Source organism: Mustela nigripes, chromosome 3 (assembly GCF_022355385.1).
Source record: "Mustela nigripes isolate SB6536 chromosome 3, MUSNIG.SB6536, whole genome shotgun sequence".
Taxonomy (NCBI): domain Eukaryota; kingdom Metazoa; phylum Chordata; class Mammalia; order Carnivora; family Mustelidae; genus Mustela; species Mustela nigripes.
Genome location: NC_081559.1, coordinates 130,621,554 through 130,647,590, shown reverse-complemented (window position 1 = coordinate 130,647,590; position 26,037 = coordinate 130,621,554). Strand labels below are relative to the sequence as shown.

The 26,037-nt window shown below is 35.9% G+C and overlaps 1 protein-coding gene across 1 annotated transcript in view; it reads left to right on the top strand.

Moving 5' to 3' along the window:
* The window catches only part of LOC132014050 (cytochrome P450 7B1), a 177,185-nt gene that overhangs the window by 135,090 nt on the left and 16,058 nt on the right, over nt 1–26,037 (top strand). Inside the window, exons 2-4 of the mRNA XM_059394652.1 lie at nt 7,890–8,026; nt 15,765–16,352; nt 16,879–17,085. Of these exons, the coding sequence (XP_059250635.1) occupies nt 7,890–8,026; nt 15,765–16,352; nt 16,879–17,085 (932 nt within the window). The remainder of the gene's footprint in view (nt 1–7,889; nt 8,027–15,764; nt 16,353–16,878; nt 17,086–26,037) is intronic.

Sequence of the window (26,037 nt, the reverse complement as noted above, 5' to 3'; positions counted from 1 at the left end):
TCCAAAAAATAGAAATGGAAGGAAAACTTCCAAACTCATTTTATGAGGCCAGCATCACCTTGATCCCAAAAACCAGACAAGGATCCCACCCAAAAAGAGAGCTATAGACCAATATCCTTGATGAACACAGATGCGAAAATACTCAACAAAATACTAGCCAATAGGATTCAACAGTACATTAAAAAGATTATTCACCACGACCAAGTGGGATTTATTCCAGGGCATCAACTACTTTTTTGAAGACAGTACCTTCTGTATGGGGCTTTTATTTGAACATGAAAATAGCATTTTTTTTTCATTTAAAAAACATTTTTTATGAAACTTTTTTAAATGAAAAAAAGTGGTTTTTTTTTATTTAAAAAACAATATACTGAGAATAGTATATTGATCTGATCATGAGAAAACTGAGAGACGTTCTACAAAATAAATGACAAATAGTCTTCAAAAGAAGTGTGTTTGTGCCGTGCAAATTAGAAGATACCAGTTACCAAACCCCCTTAATCTTACCTCCAAGAATAATGACTATTGACATCTTAAGGCATACCAGACATTTCTCTCTGTGTTTATATTACCTCCCATATATTTTTTTAGGAAGACAGTATTATGCTATTGTGCCTATGGTTACTTAACTGCTTTATTCACTTAAAGATACACTGTGAACAAAGCTCTGTGAAAACTAAGTATTGACTGACACTGTGAGTGCCATATGGTGGCCTATGGTGTCTCTGTCTGTGGAAAAGGACTCAAGACAGACAACCTCACAGCCTTGCATCAGGTCATTGCTTCTATCCAACATCTTCACATTGGGAAGCCAGTGGGCACCATTAACTCAGTCCACCAGGGTCTTTTTACTCAAGGAGTGACTCCATGTAGGTTTTAGTTACTCATCTTCAAGAACCACGTTCATCCGTGGAATTTTCATGATCTGCTCTAACATATCTCTTGGTTAGATTGAGGGTAAGAAATGTCTTGAGCAGGTTTTCACACTATGGACAAGTAGAAGTGAATATGGTATATTTTGCTCAGTACTGTTTTCCCTGATCCTTTAAGCTGTCCATCAAAAGGCAGGGATCTGCTGACCAGAGTATATAAGGTGACTCTTAGGCTCCATACATCTACCGTGAATTGTACTTCTGTCCCTGAAAAGAGTTTCAAGGCATAACAAAACAACCACATAAGGTACAACTTATTGCCAGAGAGGAACTCATTACTATAGCCAAAGTTTGCCACCTTGATGTTGATGTTCATGTCAATTTCCAATAGTTGATTTTCTGTGTTTAGGTCTATAGAAAATACCCTTTTGGTGGTAATACTGAGCAGCAGCCACTCTCTGGCAGAATTTTCCTGGTGCCTCTTTCTCTTTTCTGCCGTGATGATCCTCTAGGTAATTGACTAGCTCTTCCCCACTAACATACTCCATGACAGGGTAGACTTTTCCTGTCTCCATCACTTCAAATAACTTCACAATTGTTTTGGTGACCCAAGGCCTTCATTATTTGGAATTTATAGGGTAGTTAATGGTATGAACTCCTTAATGGTTGTCATGACCTTCGCTTTCCCAATCAAGATGTGTTGGGCCAATCTCACCTTGGCAAATATATCCTTGCCAATGGTAGTTGCCAATAGGGTCTCTTCCTTTGCAGAGATGGCCAAGAGGCCTGGCAGCCTGTTGTACTCACTCAGGAGGCAGTATGTCCCAACATCAGCTTGAAACTGGGAAAAGCTAAAGAGAAACTTGATCCAGTTTTCTTCAAAAGAAAATCACTTTCAAGGCCAACTTGAAAAACAGATCTTTATGATGGAATTTACATAGTGCCAGACAAAAATAAAGGCAAACAAAACATTAGCAAACTAAATTTTTTAAATGCACAATAAAAGAATAAAGAAAAGTATTAACAACAGTTTCTTTTATTACTAAATTTTTTCACTTTTTCTTTAAAATGAAAAAAAATAATACACAAAATAGACTAAAAACCCTACACTGCCATGGAAGAAACGAACTTTGGTCAAATCCCAGGTCACTGAGCTAGAAGGTACAAAATCCTTAGCCCTGCCAAGGTCTTAAATAGATGCCTGGGATTCGTTAACAATGGCTCCTTATGAGATCATAGGAAGCAATGAGCCTATTGTGACTGGGGATAATCCACAGCAATTTTCTTACTTTTTGGATTCCAGAACCCTGTACCCTTTGTTAAAATTTTTATTTAAATTACAGTTAGTTAACATATGGTGTAATATTGTTTCAGGTGTACACTACAGTGATTTGACACTTCCATATATCACCCAATGCTCATCAAGACAAGGGTACTCTTTAATCCCCATCTCCTATTTCACCCCCCCCCCCCCCCCTGCCCTCTGGTAACCATCAGTTTGGAACTCTTTACTATTAAAAAAGACTTCGTTGCTATCAGTTTACACACTGCCTAATACTGATACCTTAGAATTTCCCATCTTTTTTTTTTAATGTCCTTAATTTTTAAAAGATGGAAACTTCATATCAGTTTCCTGCTTAAAATTTATTATTATAGGTGTAGGTATGCCTTATTTTATAGAGCAGTTTGAGGTTTACAGAAAATTAAAATTGTAGAGTTCCCATATACCCCCTCCCCATCCACCTACCCCTGTAGTTTGCATAAATATTAATATCAGTATAGTGTATTTGTTACAGCTGAGCCAACATTAATGTATTAATACTAACTGAAGTCTTAGTTTTTACATCAGAGATAATTTTTGTGTTGTACATTATGTGGGTTTTGACAAATGTATAGTGACATAGATTCATCATTATAGTATCATACAAAATAGTTTCACTGTCCTAAAATTCCCATGTGCTACACCTATTCATCCCTCTCTCACCCAACCCCTGGCAACTACTGATCTTTTAATAATTTCCATAGTTTTGGATTTTCCAGAATGCCATATAGTTGTAATTATACAGTGTGTAGCCTTTTCAGATTGGCTTCTTTCACTTTGCAATATGTGGTTAAGGTTCTTCGATGTCTTTTTGTGGCATGACAGTGCATTTCTTTTTATCACTGAATAATATTGTACCAACCAGATTTACCACAGTTTGTTTATCCATTTGCCAATTGAAGGGTATCTTGATTGTTCCTAAGTTTTGGCAATTCTGAATAAAGTTACTATAAACATTTGTGTGCAGGTTTTTGTGTGGACACAAGTTTTCAACTCATTTGGGTAAACACCAAGGATCACAGTTGCTGGGTCATATGGTAAGAGTATGTTTAGTTTTATAAGAAACTGCCAAACTGTCTTCCAAAGTAGCTGTACCATTTTGCTGAGAGTTTCTGTTGTTCCATATTTTTGTCAGCATTTGGGGAAGTCAGTATTTTGAGTTTGGCCATTCCCATAGGTGTGTTGTGGTAGCTCATTGTTGTTTTAATTTGTGATTCTCTGAGAATATGTGTTGTGGGGTATTTTTTCATATGTATATTTGCCATCTGTATGTATACCATGGTTAGGTGTCTGTTCAGATCTTTTGCCCATTTTTAATTGTTATTTTTTTTATTGTTGAGTTTTAAGCACTCTTTTTATATGTTGGTTATTAGTCCTTTATCAGGTGTGTGCATTACAAAGATTTCTCTCCCAGTCTGAAGCATTATTATTATTATTATTATTCTCTTAACAGTGTATTTTGCAGAACATAATTTTTAAATTTTAATTTTTTTCTTTCTTGGGTTGTGCTTTTGAATTTGTATCTAAATTTCATTGTGTCATTGCCAGCCCCAAGGTCATCTAGATTTTTCTTATGTTATCTGCTAGGAGTTTTATAGTTTGGCATTTTACAATTAGGTCTCTGATCTATTTTGAGTTAATTGTTGTGAAAGGTATAAGAATTATGTCTATATTTGTATTTTTGCAAGAGGATGCCCAGTTGTTCCACCACCATTTGTTGAAAAGGCTCTTCTTTCTCTATTGAATTACTTTGCTCCTTTGTCAAAGATCATTTGACTGTATTTGGTCTACTTTGGACATTCTCTTCTGTTCCACTGACCTATTTGTCTATTCCTTCACCAGTACCACACTGTCTTGTTTACTGTTGCTATAAAGTATTGAAATTGAGTATTGTCAGTCTTCCCACTTTATTCTTCTCCTTCAGTATCATATTGGCTATTCTGGGCCCATTCCCTTCCCATATATGCTTTCGAATTAGTTTGTCAGTGTCCACAGAATAACTTTCTGGAGTTCTGAACAGGATGGCATTGAATCTATAAAATGAGTTGAGAAGAACTGACATTCTGACAATATTGCATGGGATATCTCTCATTAATTTAAATTTTATTTTATTTCTTTCATCACAGCTTTATAACTTTTCTTAGCCGATTTTGTACGTATTTTATATACCAAAGTATTTCATTTTTATGGGTGCCAATCTAAGTGGTCTTGTCTTTTTAAATTTCAAATTCCACTTACTCATTGCTGGAAAATAGGAAAGCAATTTACTTTTGTGTATTAGCCTTGTATTTTGCTACCTTGCTGTAATTGCTTTTGGAGTTGCAGAACGGTTTTTTGTTGTTGTTGTTGAACTTTGAAGTTTCCTGTATAGACAATCATGTCATCTGCAACAAGAACAGTTTTAGTTCTTCTCAATCCGTGTACATTTTATTCCCTTTTCTTGTCTTATTGCATTAACTAAGACTTACAGTATAATGTTGAATAGGAGTGGTGAGAGGGGCATCTTTGCCTTGTTTCAGATCTTAGCAGGAAAGTAGTTTTTCACAATCAAGTATGATGTTAGCATTAAAATTTTTTGTAGATGTTTTTTATCCAGTTGAGGAAGCTTCCTCCAATCCTAGTTTGCTCAGAGTTTTATCATAAATAGGTGTTAGATTTTGTCAAATGATATTTCTGTATCTATTGATATGATGAGATGATTTTTCTTCTTTATCCCTTTGAGGTAATGGATTGAAGTAATTACATTAATCGATTTTTGAATGTTGAAGCAGACTTACATACCAAGAATAAATTTCACTTTCTTCTAATGTATAATTCTTTCTATACACTGTTGAGTTCAAGTTAGTGTTATTTTTTTTTTGAGGGTTTTCACATCTGTGCTACATTTATTGATCTATAATTTTCCTTTTTGTCTTTAGTATTTAGTAACCTAATACTATAGTATTAGGTTAATGCTGGCCTCATAGAATGAGTTAGGAAATGTTTTCTCTGATTCTATTTTCTGGAAGAGATTAGAATGAATTGGTGATATTTCTTCCTCAAATGTTTGATAAAATTCACCAATGAGATCTAGAGTTGGTATATTTCAGTTCCTCTTCATTATTTGCTTCCAGATAAATTTGGACCATATTTGACATTTTTCATAATGTCAAGGTGTGTCCAACTATTTGTATGGAAGAAATTACAAGTGGTGATAGTTGTTTATGCATAGAACTGGGTTTAATCATTGAGAAACTTCATAAGCTCTAATTTGTATAACTTACAAGATATGTCCTTCTAGCATCTTAAATAGTAAAGAGGATATTTGAGAAAGTGCGTACTGTTAGAGTGGCATTGAGAGGAATATAGGCCACAATTTTTGTTTTCTGTTTCTGAGGTGTTTTTTTGTTTTTGTTTTTCTTTGTTTTTTAGTTACCCACCATTGCTTCAGAACCTGTTCTTTTCTTTTCTTTTCAAAGATTTTATTTATTTATTTGACAGGGAGAGATCACAAGTAGGCAGAGAGGCAGAGAGAGGGGAAGGGAAGCAGGCCTTCTGCTGAGCAGAGAGCCCGATATGGGACTCGATCCCAGGACCCTGAGATCATGACCTGAGCCGAAGGCAGCGGCTTAACCCACTGAGCCACCCAGGCACCCAGAACCTGTTCTTTTTAAGTCTGGGACTTGATCATCCCCAATAAACATTAGGTATCCCATTCTCTCACACAGTAGTGGGTAGTAGAAATTTCATTTTCAAAGTCACAGAGCATGAGAGAGACAAGTAACAGTATTTGCATTGTGCCAAGAGGTCTTTCTGAATCATTATGGTGATGTCTTTCCTCTCTAAATAGTTTTTACAAATATACTGATGAAGACAGATTTCTATGGCCTGTATAAGTTGAACTAACACTATGTTTTTTTTTTTCCTGTAAATACACACTTGTGACATTGTGTTTCATAGTTTTAAGCTCCTTGCTGCCAAAATGAACACAGCTGTAAGAAATGATGATCCCCTCATCTTTGTAGCTTTAAAACGGCTTCCTAATGTGTTTCCCTAACTCTGAACATTAGCTTAATATTCCCCTGGATTTCTAAGTTCCATCCCCCCCCCCCATGGAAATCCATGAAGAATACAGCTTTTGACCAAATGACAGAGCATAGAGAATAAAATTAGTTGCATTAAATTATGATATGACAAAAAGCCTTTCAAAATCTTTGCCACAATGCAACATCCAAGCAACATTAGATAAATGGGGTAAAAATAGCCCAAGGAAGAGAATATTTTGAAAGGAAATTTTGTGAACCAAGATCACTTGGAAATTTTGAAAGCCATTGATTGAGAGCCTGCATGCTATGGCAATTTCTGACTTTGAGATCCTACCCTATTATCATATATATTATCTTTTGTTTAATCTTTGGATATAGAATTAATGTTACTATATTTTTTGGTACAGTTTTATCTTTCTCAAAAAAGCAGGTCTCCATTGGTAAAGCTGGCATTTAAGAAAATAATAGGGAAGGGGAAGAAGCAGAAGATACACATTTTTATATGATATTTCTTGTCTCCCTATTTCTAAGTACATATATTTGAATAACAACACACATTTTGTGTTGTTATATAATTACAAAATTAGGCTAATTTTGTAAATTAGTATAAAAATCAACTGTCTTCTAAAAACAGAAAGGAGAGTTTTGATACCTATTTCTTTTGTCTCTAACATACCTTGGCTTTATTTTGTGTTTTCCCCCGAAAGATCTGTTGTTTATTTTTTTTAAGTTTAATTCTATCATGTTGGGTTGTGGGAAAATAAAAGCTTTTGATAGGGTTAATCTAACCACATAAAAGTCCATGTTGAGTATGACCATAATCTTGATCTTTGATTAGGTCTTGAGCTAGTAATATCTTGTGATTAATCAAGATGGGTTGTACTGCCTATAGTGTAAGTCATCTTCACAGATGGGATAGAGAATCATCAGAATTCTCTTGAATATTTGATTTAATCCCTTCTAGGATAAAATGGCTTTGGATTTTTTTTTCCTTTAAATCAGATTGAGCTCACCAAATAAATGAAGAAGAAATTTTGAAGTCCAATTTTGCTAAGATTATAAGTAAAAAAAGAAACTTTTAAAAATCACAGTATTTCAGTGTTTCATTGAACATGTTTCATATGTTGTCTTGTAAAATTTAACAAATATTCCTATTCTTTGTAGTTTGAATAAAAAACTGTACGCAATAATACAACAAGAAATACTTCATGGAAATAATGTTCAGGTTTTTATTGTTCTCCACAGAAGAAAAGATTTTTCAAAATCATTAACTGCTCCTCTTCTAATTATATCATTCTAGTCTAAAGTGACATCTGATAATAAGGAGCTTTACTTTGGCAAGTAAACTACCTGACATCTAGCACTCAGCAAGAGCTCTCATACATGAAATGTTTACTGAGTGTAGCTGTCATTTCAGCCAGCCATTTGGGTCTTATAAGACAAAATTTCTCAAAAATGTTGTTAACCAGAAGCTGTGAATTGAATTGTCTACCCCATAGTCACACATACTGGTGGGGCTCAATAAATTCATGTCTATGATTATATAATGATCATTAAATAAAATATTGAAAAAGTTGTGTAATTCATCCATTCACTTCTAGGCTGGAAAAATAACCCATATGTGTTAAAATAAAGATTTAATTTTTTCTTGTTTATTTATTTTTCTTATAGGAGACCTGGTGAGCCTCCATTAATAAAAGGCTGGCTTCCTTATCTTGGAGAGGCCCTGAAATTACAAAAGGATCCTTTAGGTTTCATGAAAACTCTTCAAAAGCAACATGGTGACACTTTCACTGTTCTCCTTGGAGGTAAACAACACCTCTATAAGTACCTTCTATAAATCACAAGTTCTCAATTGTTCCTTAAGTTGTTACATTTCTTTGTTTCTTTCTTTTATCCTTTCTTTTTTTCTTTCTTGAAGATTGATTGATTGATTGATTTGACAGAGGGAGAGACAGCAAGAGAGGAAATACAAGCATGGGGTGGGAGAGGGAGAAGCAGGCTTCCCGCTGAGCAGGGAGCCCAATGTGGAACTCAATCCCAGGACTCCAGGATCATTACCTGAGCTGAAGGCAGATGCTTAGCAACTGAGCCACCCAGGCACCCCAAGTTCTTACATTTCTATGTACGCAAAATACGGAATATTTATGTTATTGTTTTGTATGTAGACTAATATAAAAGAAAACAATGTTTTTGAATACACTGATTTTCACAGTAGAAGATGAATTATAAAATCTTGAGGGTATCTAGGGAACCCTACTCTCCTGCCATCACCTGTGATTTTGGTTTGGTTTGACTTGGTCTGATTTTAAGAATGATTAAAAGAAAAAAAAAAAACTAGAATGTATTAACAGACTTCATATTGTAGAGCAGTTTGGGGTTTAAAGAAAATTGATCAGATCTGAGATTTCTCATATATCTTGTTTCCCTTGATCAGAATTTTCCTTATTATATCCCGTACTCTATTGCAGTGGATGAGCCAGTGTTGATACATTATTAAAAGTCTTTGGGGGTGTAGGTGCCTCAGTGGGTTAAGCCTCTGCCTTCAGCTCAGATCATGATCTCAGGGTCCCGGGATGGAGCCCTGCATCGGGCTCTCTACTCAATGGGGAGCCTGCTTCCCTTCCTCTCTCTCTGCCTGCCTCTCTGCCTACTTGTGATGTCTCTTTTTCTCTCTCTGTCAAATAAACAAATAAAATCTTTAAAAAAAAAAAAAGTCTTCGACTTACATTAGGGTCCATTCTTCGTGTTGTATTGTTCTTTGAGTTTTGACAAATGTGTGTCATGGATCCATCATGCGATGGATATTGTTCACTATCATAGAGAATAGTTTAACTGCCCTAAAAATCATCTGTGTTGCACATATTCATGCCATTTCCCCCCAACATGAACCCCTAGCAACCACTGCTGTAGAAGGTATTTTTAATTTTAAAAATTTTCTTATGCTTTTAACTTCAATAAGATGCTTACAAAAGAAAAAATAAAACTGCAGCAAGATCACTAAACCTTCCAACATCGTAGGGCTGAAAGGAAAATCTGGAATGTTCTTCACTTTAAAGCCCATGTTGCTCAGCTGTATCAGCTATCTATTGTTGCATAACACACCTCCCCAAACCTAATGCCTTAAAGCACCCAGTCTTGCCTGAGTCACTTACACATGATGTTTCATTCTCAAGATGTCCTTACATGGCAGCTAGTGTTTTGGGTGGGTGAGAGAAAAGTTGCAAAGTCCCCTGAGGCCTAAGCTGAGCTCTTACAAAACCTCTCTTACACCATGTTTTCTTAGTCAGAGCCACCACAGTCCTGCCCCAACTCAAGGGTAGGGAAATACACTCCACCACTTACTGAGAATGTTGGAGAGTCTTATTGATTGCAAAGGAGCCCATGTGGAGAGATACAAAGAATTTACTGTGACCATCATTATCTGCACTTCGTTGCCTTCTGACTTCTGGCTGAGCATGTGGGTCCAAGGGCAGGAAAGGTTGTGTTCCAGGTCCCCGTCTCTCACTGGGCTTAGGCAAAATAGTTCACTCTCCTTCCTTTCCTTCTCAAGAAAAATGAAGGCATCAGGTATGATCTCACCCAGACCTTCACATATCTACTGGATATCTCTGTGTCTCACAACTATCTTCACTACCTCTTCTCTAATTTCAAAGAATGTTTAAGAAAATCTATTACCTGTCCACATAACCTTTAATTCCTGCCTCCACAGGGCTGGTATTCATTATTAATTCCTCCCACACATATGTCTTTGCTTTTTTTCTTTCTCTTGGTCCTTACCCATAGCTTAAAACCATGTTTTTCGTATATTTTCCATCTAGTTACCTTTCATTTCTTTTTTTTTTCTCTTTTGCATACCGATTTTTCAAGAGATTTTCCTACATTTACTGCCTATACTTCCTTATCTCCTAGACACCTCCTACCTGGAACCAGCTGTCTGCCTTGCTGAGGCCATTAATGGACCTTCACCTGACTAGAACTCTCTACTTGGTTTGACAACGCAGATCCCTCATTCCTCCTTAAAACACCCTATTCCTTCATTCTATTGACCCTGCACCTTCTGGGTCTTTCACTGACTCTGAGAATTCCTTATCTAGGTCATCTTTACTTATGCCCCTTTCTTTGCTCAACTATCTTCCTCTAACTAGCCTTGGAATTTAATGTTTTATTCCTAAAGAATTTAGGGAATATCTTCTCACTGTAATTACTTTGTTGAGTATCAGAACCAACCTTTAGTATATAGTGCAACTTCATTTCAGCACCGCCATTTTAATGTAATGGAGAGAAAAAACAGTGGTCCAACTGGATAACATTGTCATCACAGCTGAGTTTTCTCATGAACAGGCAGTATCCCTTTCCTCATGATTTACTCCTTTGCCTGGCAAGTCTCTCCCAACACTCTGATTTCAGAAAAATTGAAATGGAAAAAAAAGTCATAGATCTTAGAGCAATCATAGTATAATCTCCACAAGGCTCGCCAAGATCTGGGCTCCTCCTATCTCTCCAGCCTCATCTCTTGCTACTGCCTGCCTCAGTGCACTATTAATGCACCAAATTGTTTGAAATTTCCTCCTCACACACCATGTCCTTTTGTGCCTGTGTTTCCTCTTGCTGTTTTTTTTTTCTGCCTGAGTGCTGTTCTTCTCTTTGGGAGTCATCCTGAAAAAGTGACTGACATGGATTCGTCTTTGGAGACCATAGTCACATATCATGTCCTCCCAAAAGCTTCACTGACCATCTTTTCTAGAACCCTGGTTATGTTTGACTCCTCTTCTCCAAGCTCCCATTACTCTCAGTATCACTCTATCATGGCATTAAATAAATTGTGAATGTATTGCTAATTCATATGTCTATTTCCCTTCATTATTCTTTAGTTCCTCTATTGCCAACATTCGGACCAGAGGTCAGCACTGATGGCTTCACAATAAATATTTGATGAGGATATTCCCAATACCTTAGAACTGATGAAATACTTGCTATAATACAAATAAAGGCCATAGCTGGGGCTTTTATTGTAAGTGAGCTTTTGGCTTCATAGTAACAAAATTCTATTCTTCACTTTAAAAAAAGAGTAAGTCACTCTTACTTAAGAAAATTAAACTTTATGTTCTAATGAATAGATACAATAAATTAGCAAATTTTGCAGTTTTGCCTTTTAATACATTATACAAAAATAATCTAAGCTGATTAAGCAGAAACTTGTGGTGAGTTGAAAAATTTTATTCACTGCTCAAAAAATAATCAATTTCTGCTGATACTTGATCTCTTAACCTTAGACACTAAGAAGCTTGTTGAATTTCTGATGTCTAAATAATTTGACCATGACCATGTTTTTTAACTCAACAGTACACCAGCACAGGTTGAATATGTACTACCACTTCCCTTTGGCTTCTTACTAGAGTTTGAGTCGATTCCTGTCAAGATATCTATTAATATATGTGCTCCTAATGATCAGTTTGCAAAATAGCGCCTTTGGAAAATGGGAAATGAGGGACCAGAATCTTCCAACCTTGTCTCGTAATGTGATTTCCGTTAGTGTATGTTCTTGCATGATGAGCAAATGATTGTCATCGCCAAAAGTCTCAAGGGACACGGATGTCATCTTAATAAAGAAATTAAAAGATACATCTTTTCATGAGAAACCACGTAAATTCCTGACCTGTCGCAGAAAATAGTTCTCTAATTGGTTTTGTGTGGTGGTGCAGCAGAGTCATTTTCCCTAGATGTCACACCAGCGAAGCACCACTGTACATCATTGTCAACAACTAGTGAAATCTCCCTAATAAGAGGGGGAGTATGTAATGTGGTCATCCTCATAAAATAAAAAGTTGGTTCATATTCCGCTTTCCAATGAATGTTTTCAGCTTGACCTTCTACTTCTAAAAAATTCTATTGAAGAGCAAACCAAGCATGGAAAGTGAAAGCTTATAATTATGGAAATTCTCTTTAAAAATCCAAATTTATCTCGTATTTGCTGACAAGGCATTTCTAAATCTAAATACTCAAATAGTTGTTCTGAATTCCCATGGGTGTTGCCTCAGTATGGCACCAAATATCTGAGATGAAAACATCAAAATTCAATTTATAGTGATCCAGATGTCAAACTTTTGTATATAAGACATCAGGATGAATGATTTAGGGTTTTTTGCATTTACTGATGGACTTTGCATCATGTATCTCCACTTTCCTAAAAGAAGTAATTTGGAAAGAAGTAAAAAGCCTGCTGAGTTAATAAAAGATCATATGTGGGTTATATAGGAATGCTAGAATTAATATCTTAGGACCCAGTCATCTCGGAAAAGGCAAGAGGATAAAATTATTGGCAAAGAAGATACAAAAAATTTTGACCCCATTTCAAATTTCCTGCTCAAAAAGATGATTATATATGTTAGGTGTTATATATAATACTACATATTATATATATTTACATTTTTTTGCAGAAGTGAGCCCCATTTTGACATTTCTATTTTAGACAAATGCAAACTCTGAAATTCTTTAAATCAATATTTCATATCAACTACTGACAGCATTCTTTTCTCTTTTGAAAACATGGCAGTGGATATTGTTTCTACCTTGTGATCTTGGTAAACTAGGCAACTTGCCTATCGACACTTGGTATTCATTTACATAAAATCACACTGGAGCAAAAGTTAATTTCGCTCCAAGAATACATGGCCTTCAGAATAACTTTTCAGATTTCCTTTGTTAAGAAATTTAAATTCATTTTATGAATGTATATGTGTTTTCCTAACTGTCTGATTAAAGATTACAAAGAAACTCTGGTTTTGCATCTCACATTAGCAGATGGTGGACAGATGGTTTAAATTAATATTAATTTTGGAAAACTTAGCTTAAATTGTTTATACTGAAGATTAAAAGTTGGAAAGCCAACTAACATCTCCAGGGTTATTAGTACTTCCAAACCCACTTGAAAAGTAAAATCCAGAAAATCAAAACGTCTACTTTTAAAGCAATCCACATCTTAGAAAGATAGTTAATAAAACACAATGCCTTGCTATTGAAGAAATTAAAATAAAAATGAGAAAGAGAAATTGGAGATCCTGGAGTATAAAGAGCCTTGAAGAGTGAGAATTTTATCTACAAATTAATTGATTTTAACTAATCAGTAATGATTTTTGAAAAGAACCTATATGCAATAACTGCTCATTTAAAAAAAAAAAACTATTAATAATTGGCTGCTAACTGGAGCCAGTTTTCCACATTTAGCTTTTGTTTCTTTTAGTTGAAATGAATCTCATAGTTCTTCCCATATACTTATCCCAGAGGGAGAGAGAGAAAGGAATGTATGTGTATTTGTAACAAACTGTAGACAAAAACTCTCATGTGCACACAGCCTTTTACTTCAGTAGGCCAATGGCCAGTAGCTCATGCTGTCTTGGCTGAATATAATTTTATCTTTCTGCTTAGATTTTAATGAATGTAGAAAATTAGTAGGAAAAACTCAAAATATTCCCTAAAAATTGTGTTTTACAAACTGAACCTTTTATACATTCCCTGAATTTTAGTGGCTAATTTAAAATAACCCTAAAGATATTTAGCAAAATCTTCTCATTTGGTGAAAGGAGGAAAGTATGAATCACCACCTGTGAAAATACATAGCTTTGCCTAAAATTATACCTTTTGCAAAATGAGAGAATTCACTCTTTTTTTTTTTTCAATTATTTGTCAGGCAGATGCTGGCAATTTTATTTAATTAAGATGCTATGGTAAAGCAGGTGTCATAAAATATGCTCCAATCCAGTTGAGTCCTTTTTGCTCTCCCTGAGGGGAAAAAATCCAGTTTACTTTATACTTGAGGCTTTGGGGTCTGACCGAAATGAATAGCCACTTCTAGCTTTACCCTCATTCCTAGATTGGCCCATCTTATTAAATAAATCAAGGAGAAATATGGTGAATAAAATTCAAGACATATGATTTATTTTTAGAAAAAAAATAGCACATGTACATGAATGTATATTAAAAGCTTAAATTATGTTTTAAAATTGTAAAACAAAAACACATTTATACCGTTTCAAGAATTAGGTTGAAAACTATTCAAAACTTTATTCTAAATCCTGTACCACGTTCAATTTAATTTCTATGATGCAGTTTGAGTTACCAATAAATAACAATTGAGGCGCTGCTGGTCTGATAAAGTACACTCATATACACGCATACACACAGAGAGGAATAATAAAGTGAAGAAGAAAGTGTGAATGGTCCTACAAACTGTCATGTCTATTAATTGTTTTCTAGAGGGCAATAAATAGGCATGACAGTTTGTAGGATCATCTAAACTTCATGTGTGTTCTTGGGAAAGAAAGATTTATTAAATGCCATTATTAAATACTATGTGCAGAATACTTCTAATTAGGAGTCTTAAAACAGCTCTCTAGTGGGAAGAAATCAGCACTGTATAAGGAAAAGAACATGCATGGGGAGTGACTTTTTGTCCAGGCTCTGGAGGGAGTGGTGAGAGCTGGGAACTCTCCAAGGTTCTGAGAGTTTTGAGAGCCCTACCAAAGTAGGACTACGTTCCTCACTGTGCTGCCTTAAATCCCTTCAGGCCTCTGTCAAAAATAAAGACTCAGAGGTCCCACATCTCAACCGCATGAATCAGAATCAGGCAGGAATCTGTATTTTTAACCAGTACTCTATGTCTTTTAATTGGGTAAGTTTGGACAACACTGATATTTGAAAACACCAAATGTCACCACCTCAAAGAACACTTGCTGATAGGTAACTCTGGGCAGACCAAAGTGGATTTCACTTTCTGCTTCCCTTACCTTGTGTTCACACCTCTTCAAGAATTATTTCTTTACATCTTTTTATCTTAAGAGGAAAGAGATCCAAACAAGTATCTGAATCTCAATAAATGTTGAATGGAGGGATGAATGCATAAGTGGACAGGTTCTTGTTTGGAATCCTGTTTAGTCACAAATCAGTAGGTCACTTTGGACATGTTACTAAATCTCCATGAACCACTATTTTCTCATCTATAAAAAAGAAAATGCTGGCATTTGTGATTTGGTATTAGTGTCACACTAAACATTAGTTTGTGAGTATCTGCCTCATACCATATCTTCATTTGTCTGAGTTAAAATTATCATATCCAATCAAAGCTAAGATGATATCAGGTATGAAATGGCTTTCTATAAAGTGTAAATAATAACTTTGATATGTTTTTTTGTTTGACGTTTGTTTTGTGTTTGTATTCTTAGGGAAAATATGAGAAATGTTTAAGTCAAGGGATTCTGAGGATATTTCAGGGGTAGTTTAAATATTTGGTTATTTAGTTAAAATAACACGGTATCTTTTTAAAAGCCATTCAGAACATAAGAATATTTGAGTTTCTCCCACTTATCTTCCATTTTTAACAGAAACATATGGGGGATCTCTGAACAAAATAGATTTTTATTAAACTTTGCATCTCTCTACATGTTAGTTATTAAGGTCTTTATAATATTGATTAAAATATTTTCAAAGTTCACGTATTTTGTTTGTTTTGCTCCCAACCGAACTCATATTCTCATTTATTTCTTTCAGGAAAGTATATCACATTTATCCTGGATCCTTTTCAGTACCAGTTAGTAATGAAAAGTCACAAATTAAGCTTTCGAGTTTTCACTAATAAACTATTAAAGAAAGCATTTTCCATTGAAAAGTTGGCAAACAATGATGACATGAATGATGATCTTCATGGCTGCTATCATCTTTTACGAGGGACAGCTTTAGATATACTCACAGAAAACATGATGCAGAATTTAAAACAAGTTTTCGAACTCCAACTATTAAAAACCAAAACTTGGAATACAGCATACCTGTTGACATTCTGCAGCTCGGTAATATTTGAGGTCACGTTCACAACCATATATGGACAATCTCTTGCTGGCAATAGGAGAAAATTTATTACTGAGCTAAGAGATGATTTCTTAAAATTTGATGACAAATTCCCGTATTTAATATCAGACATACCGATAGAGCTTCTAGGAAATGTCAAATCTATTAGAAAGAAACTTATAAAACTCTTGACATCAGAACACTTAGTTAAGACACAAGGATGGTCAGAAGTTGTTCAAATGAGGCAAGATATCCTGGAGAAATACTATACGCTTGAGGACTTTGAAATAGGAGGTAAGAAACTTCTGAATGATTACTTGTCTAAAATAAAACAATTTACAATAGACCTTTGAAATAAAAAGACAAAATGGTGACCTTGAAAATTTTTATGCTCTTTCTAATTGGCTAATGATAAAATGTTTTACTCTGAAACAACCCTCTGTGATAATTGATTTCTTTCTTTCTTTCTTTTTTCTTTCTTTCTTTCTTTCTTTTTTCTTTTTTCTTTCTTTTTTTTTTTTTTTTTTTTTTTTGCTGAGGTGGTAAAACAAGATACTTAATGGGGATAATGAGAAAGAGTATAACTAAGCTGCATTTACTCCTCTTATCTCATCTCCCACCTCCCCACCCCCCACGCGCACATTACATTTTAAACTATTCTCATTAAGCAGAAAATTAGACTTCAGAAGCCTATTGGTCCTCATTAGCATGCACTGATCCTTGGCTGGGTCTGTGTCCTAACATCTTTTAATTAGCACACTGCAAATCTAATCAGTGTAATAAACGCTATTAATCTTCCTTTTCACTTATTTTCTCCCAGCACATCATTTAGGCTTTCTCTGGGCTTCTGTGACAAACACTATTCCAACTATGTTCTGGGCGATGTATTACCTCCTCCAGCACCCAGAAGCTATGGCAGTGCTGCGTGACGAAATTGACCATTTGCTGCAGTCAACAGGTCAAAAGAAAGGGTCTGGATTTCCCATCCACCTCACCAGAGAACAATTGGACAGCCTGGTCTACCTAGGTAATTTATTTTTATCTGTTATGAAGAAAAGAAGGTACCTCTCTGCAAACTCAGTTTATCACTCAAAGCTGTTTACCAAGAGGTGGAGGACACAGCTGCCTAATTGACATAATAACACCCATTTACATCAATTATAAATTATGTAGTTTATAACTGTAGATACTCTCATTACATGTAAACATTAAGGCCTAGGTAATTAACTATGCAAGGTAAGCAAAAGGCTAACCCAAAGCTTTGCAATTATTTGGAAAAAAAAGTTTATGCCTATTAAGTCATTTGATTCTGAGCATCTGTTGGTGTGCTAACGCTTTCCAAACACTGCTACACTATCTTAACAAGAAAGGTATTTGGGGATTGAAAAAGGAAGTATTTCAGAACGGCGACTTGTATACAAGATGCATTTATTCTTACCTAAGATGGTGTCTACATTTTCAGGCAGAGGTTAGGATGTTTTATACAGCTTGAAGTGTATGATTCTCAAAAATGTAGTAAACGTGATTTCCACTGGAACTTCTTGATTTGAATATACTTGGGAGGAGAAAAGGAAGAAGGTAGAAAAGAAAGGGAGACAGGGAGGAAAAGAAGAAGCAGCAGCTACTGATTACTCCATGTGAAATGTCAATATTTTATAAAATATTCACTGACTCATGAAGTATGCATGGTCATTATTTCAAATATATTTGAGGTCAGGAGCGACGCAGTTATTTTTCTACTTCTACATAGACCTGTACACTAGCAACAGTACGTGAGCTTTTGATGACAGTGGATTGCATTCTCTTTTACTGGTTTCGATGAGACACTTTGTATCTTTATGTGAACAAACTTTAACTCCCTAATTTAAATTCCATGTTAATGAGTTATTTTCTGTCCCTTCTGTATTGATATTTTCTCCTGTGGTATCCTTTACTATACAATAATCCAAGACCCTTTGGATGCATGTAAGAGTAAGTCTTTATATATCTTTGTTGCTTCACTCCTCTGATAATGTAGACAAGTATTTTAGCCTATGTTGGTCTCAATTGTTTATCTTTTAAGTGTGTTCCAGGTTCTTTGATGGGAACTTCTGGGAGCAGAGGACTTACAGATCTTGAGTAGTGTTGACTGTTGGCGACATTAATAAAAGAAAGTTCATGTGTTCTAGAGAATGTTCCCATTGTGCAGGCTAAGACCTATCAGAGGCAATAGCAGGAAGTTTATCTTGTCCAGACAGGTTAAGCTTGCTTAATCGGTTGGGATACATGTGTCATCTTCTAGGTTTTTTTTTTGTTTTTTTGTTTGTTTTTTAGCATAAGTTAGCAAAGACATTTTATATTTGCTTGGTGAAAGAAAATAATCCCAGCATTATTAAAATACAAATATTCTTTTGGTTTTCTTTGCAGAATTATTTTTTTGAACAAATCCAAAAAATTTGCATAAAATTCTGGGCAGTAACCTTCACATGGATACACAGTATTTTCAGGGTAGAAGATTCAGAGTTCTATGAAAATCAAGGTTGCTTTCCCATGTATTCAAGTTATTTCAGTTGTATTTTATGAACCAGGTAATGCATACTGGAAGTAAAGCAAATAAACTTAAAGGAATATGTTTTTGTATTCTGTACACAGTTATTACTTTTAAAAATTTAGTTGAAATTCACCAACTTCTTACTCTCAGTATCTTGTGGAAAGAAAAGATCATTTTAAAATGATGGTATTGAAGCAGAAATGTTTAAATTTATTTGATCAGAAGAAATGGCAAGTTCCAGACCTACACTTTGGGTCCATTTAAGTCCGTAGCTAGAGTTAGAGATTTTCCTGCTCGGAGCCCTCATAAATTTATGGCCCCTTTATCATCAACAGAGCAATAGTAACGATCCCATGAGATTGTAGATCTACCTGGATAAAGGCAGCACCTTCAGCAATCTAGAAAAGGTGGACATCTGTTCATTGTGACCTTGGTTACCAGCAGAGGCCAGTGTTGTTCATTACGAGAATTTAATCCTCTAGAAAATAATGTGCATTTTTTCCTTATATGAGATAGACAGTTTTATACAGTTTGAAACGAATTTTTATATGAATCAATTACACAACAGGTGACCTCTGCATCTCATCATAGTTCAATTGTGAATAATCTTCTGTATCAGAAGAGTATGTACTCTTTGTACAAAGGGAAGATTTACAGGATTAAAAATTTACTGTGTACGCCCATGGTATGGGTGTATGTGTTTCCCTTTTTTCATGTCCCTAAAGACAGAGGTCTATGTAGTTATTCTAAGTACATTTCTTTATAAAGAAAGAGATCTTGAATTTTTAGTATGATAAGGAAAAAGATCACAAGGATGAAATGAATGCCACTTTATTTTTTTTTTAACTAGTAAGAAGTTTTTTAACCAGGAAGAAGAAAAGAGATTTTTTTTTAACAAAGATTTTGCATGTCAGCCTACATTGATTATAAAGTAAGGTTGAAAGGGAAGTTAGAATGCCATAGAAATGAGTGCTTTATTCCTGACCAGAAATGATTTCTCTTTTTTAGAGTGATTATAGAAGACAGAGTCCAATGGGGCATAGGTTTATCGTGGTGCGAATACTTGTGCATATATTATTGACATTTGTGCCTCCATCCTGTAGGCCTTCCATGTATCAAATTTCCTCTGACATCAATATACACTTAATATCAGCAGAAGTTAAAATATGTAACATAGATTGGGCTTTTAAGTCCCAAGCCTGTTTAAGTAATTCAAAGCAATCATGTGTTTTAAGAGGTTGTGAGGGATTTATGCTTTTTCCCCTTGGCTCTTGAAAATCTTTCTTTAAAACCATTCCAAACTTTTCTTTTAGATAAAGAAAAACACAACTTCCTATTTTTGTATATTTATGTACCTTATTATAAGGACTATGCTTATCATGACCTTACTATAATTTTATATCTCTCAATGTTTAATAAAGGTCTCTACAACAAAATTTAAATATAATTTTTAAAATAAGTTACTAACTACAGTTGGCTCAGATAAGTGTCAGTGGGGGCCAAAATCTCCGTAGGAAAAGTTGTTGTTTGAACGAAGTTTGAGAAAACCTGAGAGAAAAGTAAGAATTATTCTGTTTTCCCAGAAAGAAAAACCTGGAATGGAGGTAGGATTTAGAAATATAGATTTCTAAGACAGGAAAAGCAAAAGGAGAAAAGACGAGTCCAAGAGAAGGTAAGATAAAAGAGAATGCAAGGAGAGGAAGCTCTCGAAATTGGAATTTTGACAAATGGCTAACAAAGAATCTCACTGAATACTATTTCTGACTTCCACGTTTACCTAGATAATACATAACTTAAAAAGTATGGGTTCAATAAATGTCATCTCTTGCTATCACCAAAACAATCCTGACTCTCAGTGCCCTGCAATACGTACACTGTGTTCTTCATTTTCAGTTATTTGTGAACCAAGCTGGTTGCAAATTCAAGTCTACGCCATCACACAGGCATGCTCTTTCTGTGCATCACACATGAAAAAAACAAACGTGCTTTAAGTAAGAAGAATGTAAGTTGAAGTAGATCGTAACTTCTGCACTGAATAACTCAGGCGAGTTGCAGGCACCTAATTTTTGTTCAATTACATATCCTCAAAATGAGAAAAGTCACACACATGGCGGTTGTGAGGGATATTGGAACAAAAGGAGGTGCTATAAAACCAAAACTCAGCAGAATTTGCACTACTCTCTTGCAAGGAGATCGTCTATTATAAAATTTAGCCTTAGAATAATAAGCCTGCAGTGATTCTCGAACAAAATCCTATCAAAAATTGCTAAGCCCATTGTTTGTAAGTAGTGAGGAGAAAGAAAGGGGAAAAAATGATTAGTTGGGAAAGACAAAGATCCTTGTATAACAAATGATGAGTATTAGATATAATCAATATTAAGATATTAATGACTGCAAAATCTTAAGACAATTTTATGGACTCAAACATTATTTCATGTGATCTTCACCAAAATCCTGGGGGGCTGGGGCAGCCATTATTTTGCATGATTTTTACAGATGAGAAAAATATCAGAATGCTGAATAACTTGCATGGGGGTAAAGGGTTTTCTTGTCCACTCATGCTTCTCTCCTGGACATGTCTGAGAGCAGAATCCTTAGAGTCCGTTTTCATTGTCTGAGATGAGATGGGGGGAGGGATTCTTTGTATCCTGATTCAGCAAAGCCAGCCATGATATGCACATGTATGAGATCAGATGACTTGAACAAGATGATCATACAGTTAACTATATTTTTAATTTCCAGATGACACAGTGTGAATGACAGTATTAACAACTATTTCATTATGTGGCAGGCACTGTGCTACTTGCTTTACATATATTAGCTTATTTAACCTTCAAGTATTATTATCTTCACTTAATTATTACATAACAAGATACAGAAAGATTAGTTAACCAAATCAAGTCATGAAGCCACATTGTGGCAGAACCGGAAATTGATGGCCAGTCTAACTCAAAAGCTAACCCATAAATACTGTCATGTTAAGGAGCAAATGCTCCAGAACTACACCAGAGAACTTGACCACTATTTTACAAGGATAGGGATCACTAATTCTCAGATACAGTTGAGTTTGAGGGTAAGGATGGGGCTCGAGGTTCACATCAGAATCTTGTCAGTGTTTTTTTTTTTTTTCCAAATTTTTTTTTTTAAGATTTTATTTATCTTGTCGGTGTTTTTAAATAAAAATAAATTTTTCATTTATAATGATGATAGAGTTCCTATATTCCCCCTACACACACACACACACACACACACACACACACACACATAGTTATCCTTATCATTAACATCACAATTGTGGGCATTATTTTGAAAAAGTTCATTCAATATTAAAAATAATTGTATATTTGAAAAATCATATGGGGCTGGATGGCTCAGTCAGTTAAGCATCCAACTCTTGATTTCAGCTCAGGTCATGATCTCAGAGTCTCGAGATCAAGCCCCACATCTGGCTCCACACTCAGTGGGGAGTCTATTTGAGATTCTTTCCCTCTGCCCCAGCTCCTGCTGGCAACTGTGCATGCTCTCTCTCTCTCTCTCTCTTTCAAATGAATAAATTAATTTTTTAAGAAAGAAAAATCATGCATAATTTGGACAATAAATTGAATGAAATCCTCTCTTCCAATGGGTATATTCAGGAGGTGTAAATTCTTTGTTTAGAAACTTCTATCTGGAGAAGGAGGAAGAGGTATCTTTCACAAAGGGGTTACACCAGAGATCAGACAGTGAGATTTTTCTAGGTAAGAAAACATTAGTCAAAAATTGAAAAAGACCAACTGGACGTGTATCAGATTTTCAGTTCAGCACTGAGCTAAAAGGATTAGATGACACAATGACTACTGGAAACAGGACTTGAGAGGGGAACAATGAGAAGGCAAAGAATTGGACTTAGGTCAAGCATCAATTGCCTAAGAATAAATAGGATGAGGAAATGTGTGGCTTAGCAGAGAAGGGTTTAAAACAGTGGTTCTTATCCTTGATTACTCACTGGGATCAACTCGGGAGCTTTAAAAACTACTCATATCTGGTCGCACCTCCAGAGGTTCTGATTTCATTGGTTTGGGGTGCAGACTGATGGCTTTAAAAGCTCCCCCAGGTGATTCTAATTTGCAACCAAGGTTCAAAACCACTAATTTAAAGGTTTAGTTAATCCATTGATCTGGAATGGAGCTTTTTTTTTTTTTTTTAAACCATTTCCGGTGATTCTAATGGGCAGCCAGGGCTGATAACCTCTGGAATATCAGAAAGCTTAAGACAAGTCAGTGGCGATATGATTTCAAAAATCTGTTGTCCCTCCGCTTCCAACAAAACATTAAAAGAAGTCTGATATACAGGGTAAAGAAAGTAGTTCCTCTCTACATTTCTAATTAAAATACTACACCCACTTCTGCCGCCTTTTAAGAGGCAAGTTGGCTAATTGAATTCACCCAGGATGTCAAAAGACTGAAGGCCAGGTTGTCTCTGACATACAATATTAAAATGTCATGATAGGGATACCTGGGTGGCTCAGTGGGTTAAGCGGCTGCCTTTGGATCAGGTCATGATCACAGGGTCCTGGGATAGAACCCACATCAGGCTCCGCACTCAGCACTGAGTCTGCTTCTCCCTCTGCCTCTGTGATCCCTCTCCCTCTGTGATTGTTTTCGCTCTTTCTAAAATACATAAAATCTTTAAAAAAAAATGTTAAAAATAAAAATGTCATGACAGTTGTCTTTAAATTTTTTTAAAGGACTGTCACGTGGAAGAGGGATTAGAATTTTTTTTCCCTTTTCCTCTTTTCAAAACAGTAGAAATTAAAAGGAGGAAATTTCAGCTTAGTATGAAAAATAACTTTCTGTTAAATGTACATTCTGAATGCCATCTTTAGAGAGGTATCTAGTGAGAAATTGCGCAGAATCCTCTCTAGGATCTTGTGGCTCATTCCTGCCTTTATGCACCTCCCAACTCTGAACTACCCAGATTACAGTGTCCACAAAGGCTAAGTCCATTTGCTGTGTTTTCTTTTTTTTCACCAGTAGCAGTGGTCCAGTGCCCTGAACAGAGTAGGGTCTTAATAAACATTTTTTTTAAGATTTTTTAATTTATTTGGCAGAAAGACAGTAAGAGAGGGAATTCAAGCAGGAGGAGTGGGAGAGGGAGAAGCAAGCTTGCCACTGAGTGGGGAGCCCAATGTGGGGCTTGATCTCAGGACCCTGGAACCATGACCTGAGCCAAAGGCAAACACTTAAGGACTGAGCCACCCAGGCGCTCCAATAAATGTTTATTAAACATATGAATGTTGAATTTACTTTTCTAGAGGAAACCAAATGCTGTGTCTGCAATGCAGAGTGAAAGTAGACTTCTGTACCAATTCAGATTTACTCTCAATTTTATTTAAAACACAGTTGTTGAGCTAAGAACTAGTTATTGGCTTTAAGTTATCTGATTATTATAATTGATTTTTTAAAAAGATATATTTATTTATTTATTTGTGAGAGAGAGAGAGAGAGCACATGCAGGGGAAGGGGCAGAGAGAAAATCTCAAACAGACTCCCCACTGAGTGGGGACCCTCCCCCCGAGCATGAGGTCAGTCCTACCACGCTGCGATCATGACATGACCCCAACCAAAGCCAAGAGTCAGGTGCTCAACCCACTGAGCCACCCAGCATCCGTGATTATTATAATATCTAACTTATCTTCTCACCTGTCTTAAAGGCAGTTATGTAAAAATGCCCCCACACACCTGGATCCTCACTCCATTTCTTCACACCTTCTAGAGAGCTGCCCGTAGATCCTCCTCTCCCCCCTCCTCATCCACCTTTGTAAGACCGCCCAAGCGTTCAGCCCCAGTGGACCGCGGCGTGGCCTGGCTGTCCATTTCACTCCAGCCATCACTGCGATCCACGGATCACCATGGCTAATCAGATGGTATGACAGTCTGCACCAGTCATTAAGATGACCCAAATTAACAGCCTGGCCATGTCACAGTACATTCATTCCACATACACAGACATGGCCTAAGTGTGAGGCAGAAACTTGGATGTGCTTATTTGTGTTTGCGTTGTTACATGCATTATTGATTGTCATGAGCTGCTTCAACGCTTTAAATCTGCAAATGAGAATCATCTGTCAATTATTACAGCCAGAATGGAGATCTGAGGGCAAGAGAGAAAGTGTACATGCCTTTTCCTACCAGCATATCCTTTCATTTGCAATTTTCCTTCACAGTTACATGGTAAAATGTCTTAGCTCAACACATTCCCCAGCTTTTTGCTTAGAAGGGATACTTAATGAGAATATTTTTAGATCCGGAGAAGAAAAACAGATCCCTCCTAGCCAGGTGAAGGAGGTAGTTCAGGCCCTGAATTGTAAGGTCATCGTGGGAATGCTATAATCCAATTTTCTACTGTATACCAGTTAGTAAAGCTCAGCTCTTAATAAAACACAGGCAGCCTTATCTTAATCGCAATCGCAATTGCTGGCACCTTGTGGTGCCTGGTGTAAATTATCCCCAAAATATTTGCATTCTCGATAGCCATTTCTCTACAATGCTTTAATAAGTAGAGGGTCCTATTACCTGCTAAATGTTAGTATAAATTAACAATCCATTATGCACAATAAGTTTTATAAAACATTTACAGATAGAGATCATGTTTAATTAAAATTAACTTGCATATGAAAGCCAAGTGCACTAATGATCACAATGACCTTTTATTACCTACAGTCCCTTGTTTTGGCTGGATGATTGACAGCTTGCTGTTTGGCTACCATGTTGAATTTCAGCTGACAAGACTTTTCATTTTAACTCAATTTGCCCGCCTATCACAAGCTGGTGGCAGGCCAGACCCAAGTCACCCAGCTTTGCCTCAGCAGCTTGCTCTACTTCTCATTAGTACGCATTTATTCAGTGGAAATTGGAAGACAAATGCTTGAAGGCATGTGAACTAAGTATAGCAAATTAGGTTTAAAGACTGAATATTTATAAGTATATGGAAAGTTTTTTTTTTTTTTTTTTTTTTTTTTTTAATTCTAGAGCGAATTGAGAACTGAGTGCTAGCTTTGGTATAAAAGAAATGAAGATAGCAGGGGGAAGGAAGATTCTAAGAATAACAATACTATAAGCTTTTTCTTTCCATTTTGGAAATATGTAAAATCTCTCTGACAACACCTTATCAACTACCAACCTGGCCTCTCTTTCGTGGAGTGCTTGCACAATGAAGTTTAACACCTCGTGTGTGAGAAGGGGGGAAAAATGAGGGTCATGTTCATTTGTTGCTTGGTTATCCCTTGGTATGTTTTAAATTGCCTTGTTTGTTCGGCACTAGCACAGAAACAGATGTTGCTCTACCGTGCAGGATAATTTACTGTACCTCCTGGTGCAGCATGGAAGTCCTCCCAGGGCCCAGCTGGTCTGTCAGTGGCACTGGCTGGTGTCTGCTCAACTATGACAACTACAAGTAGAGGCTGCAATT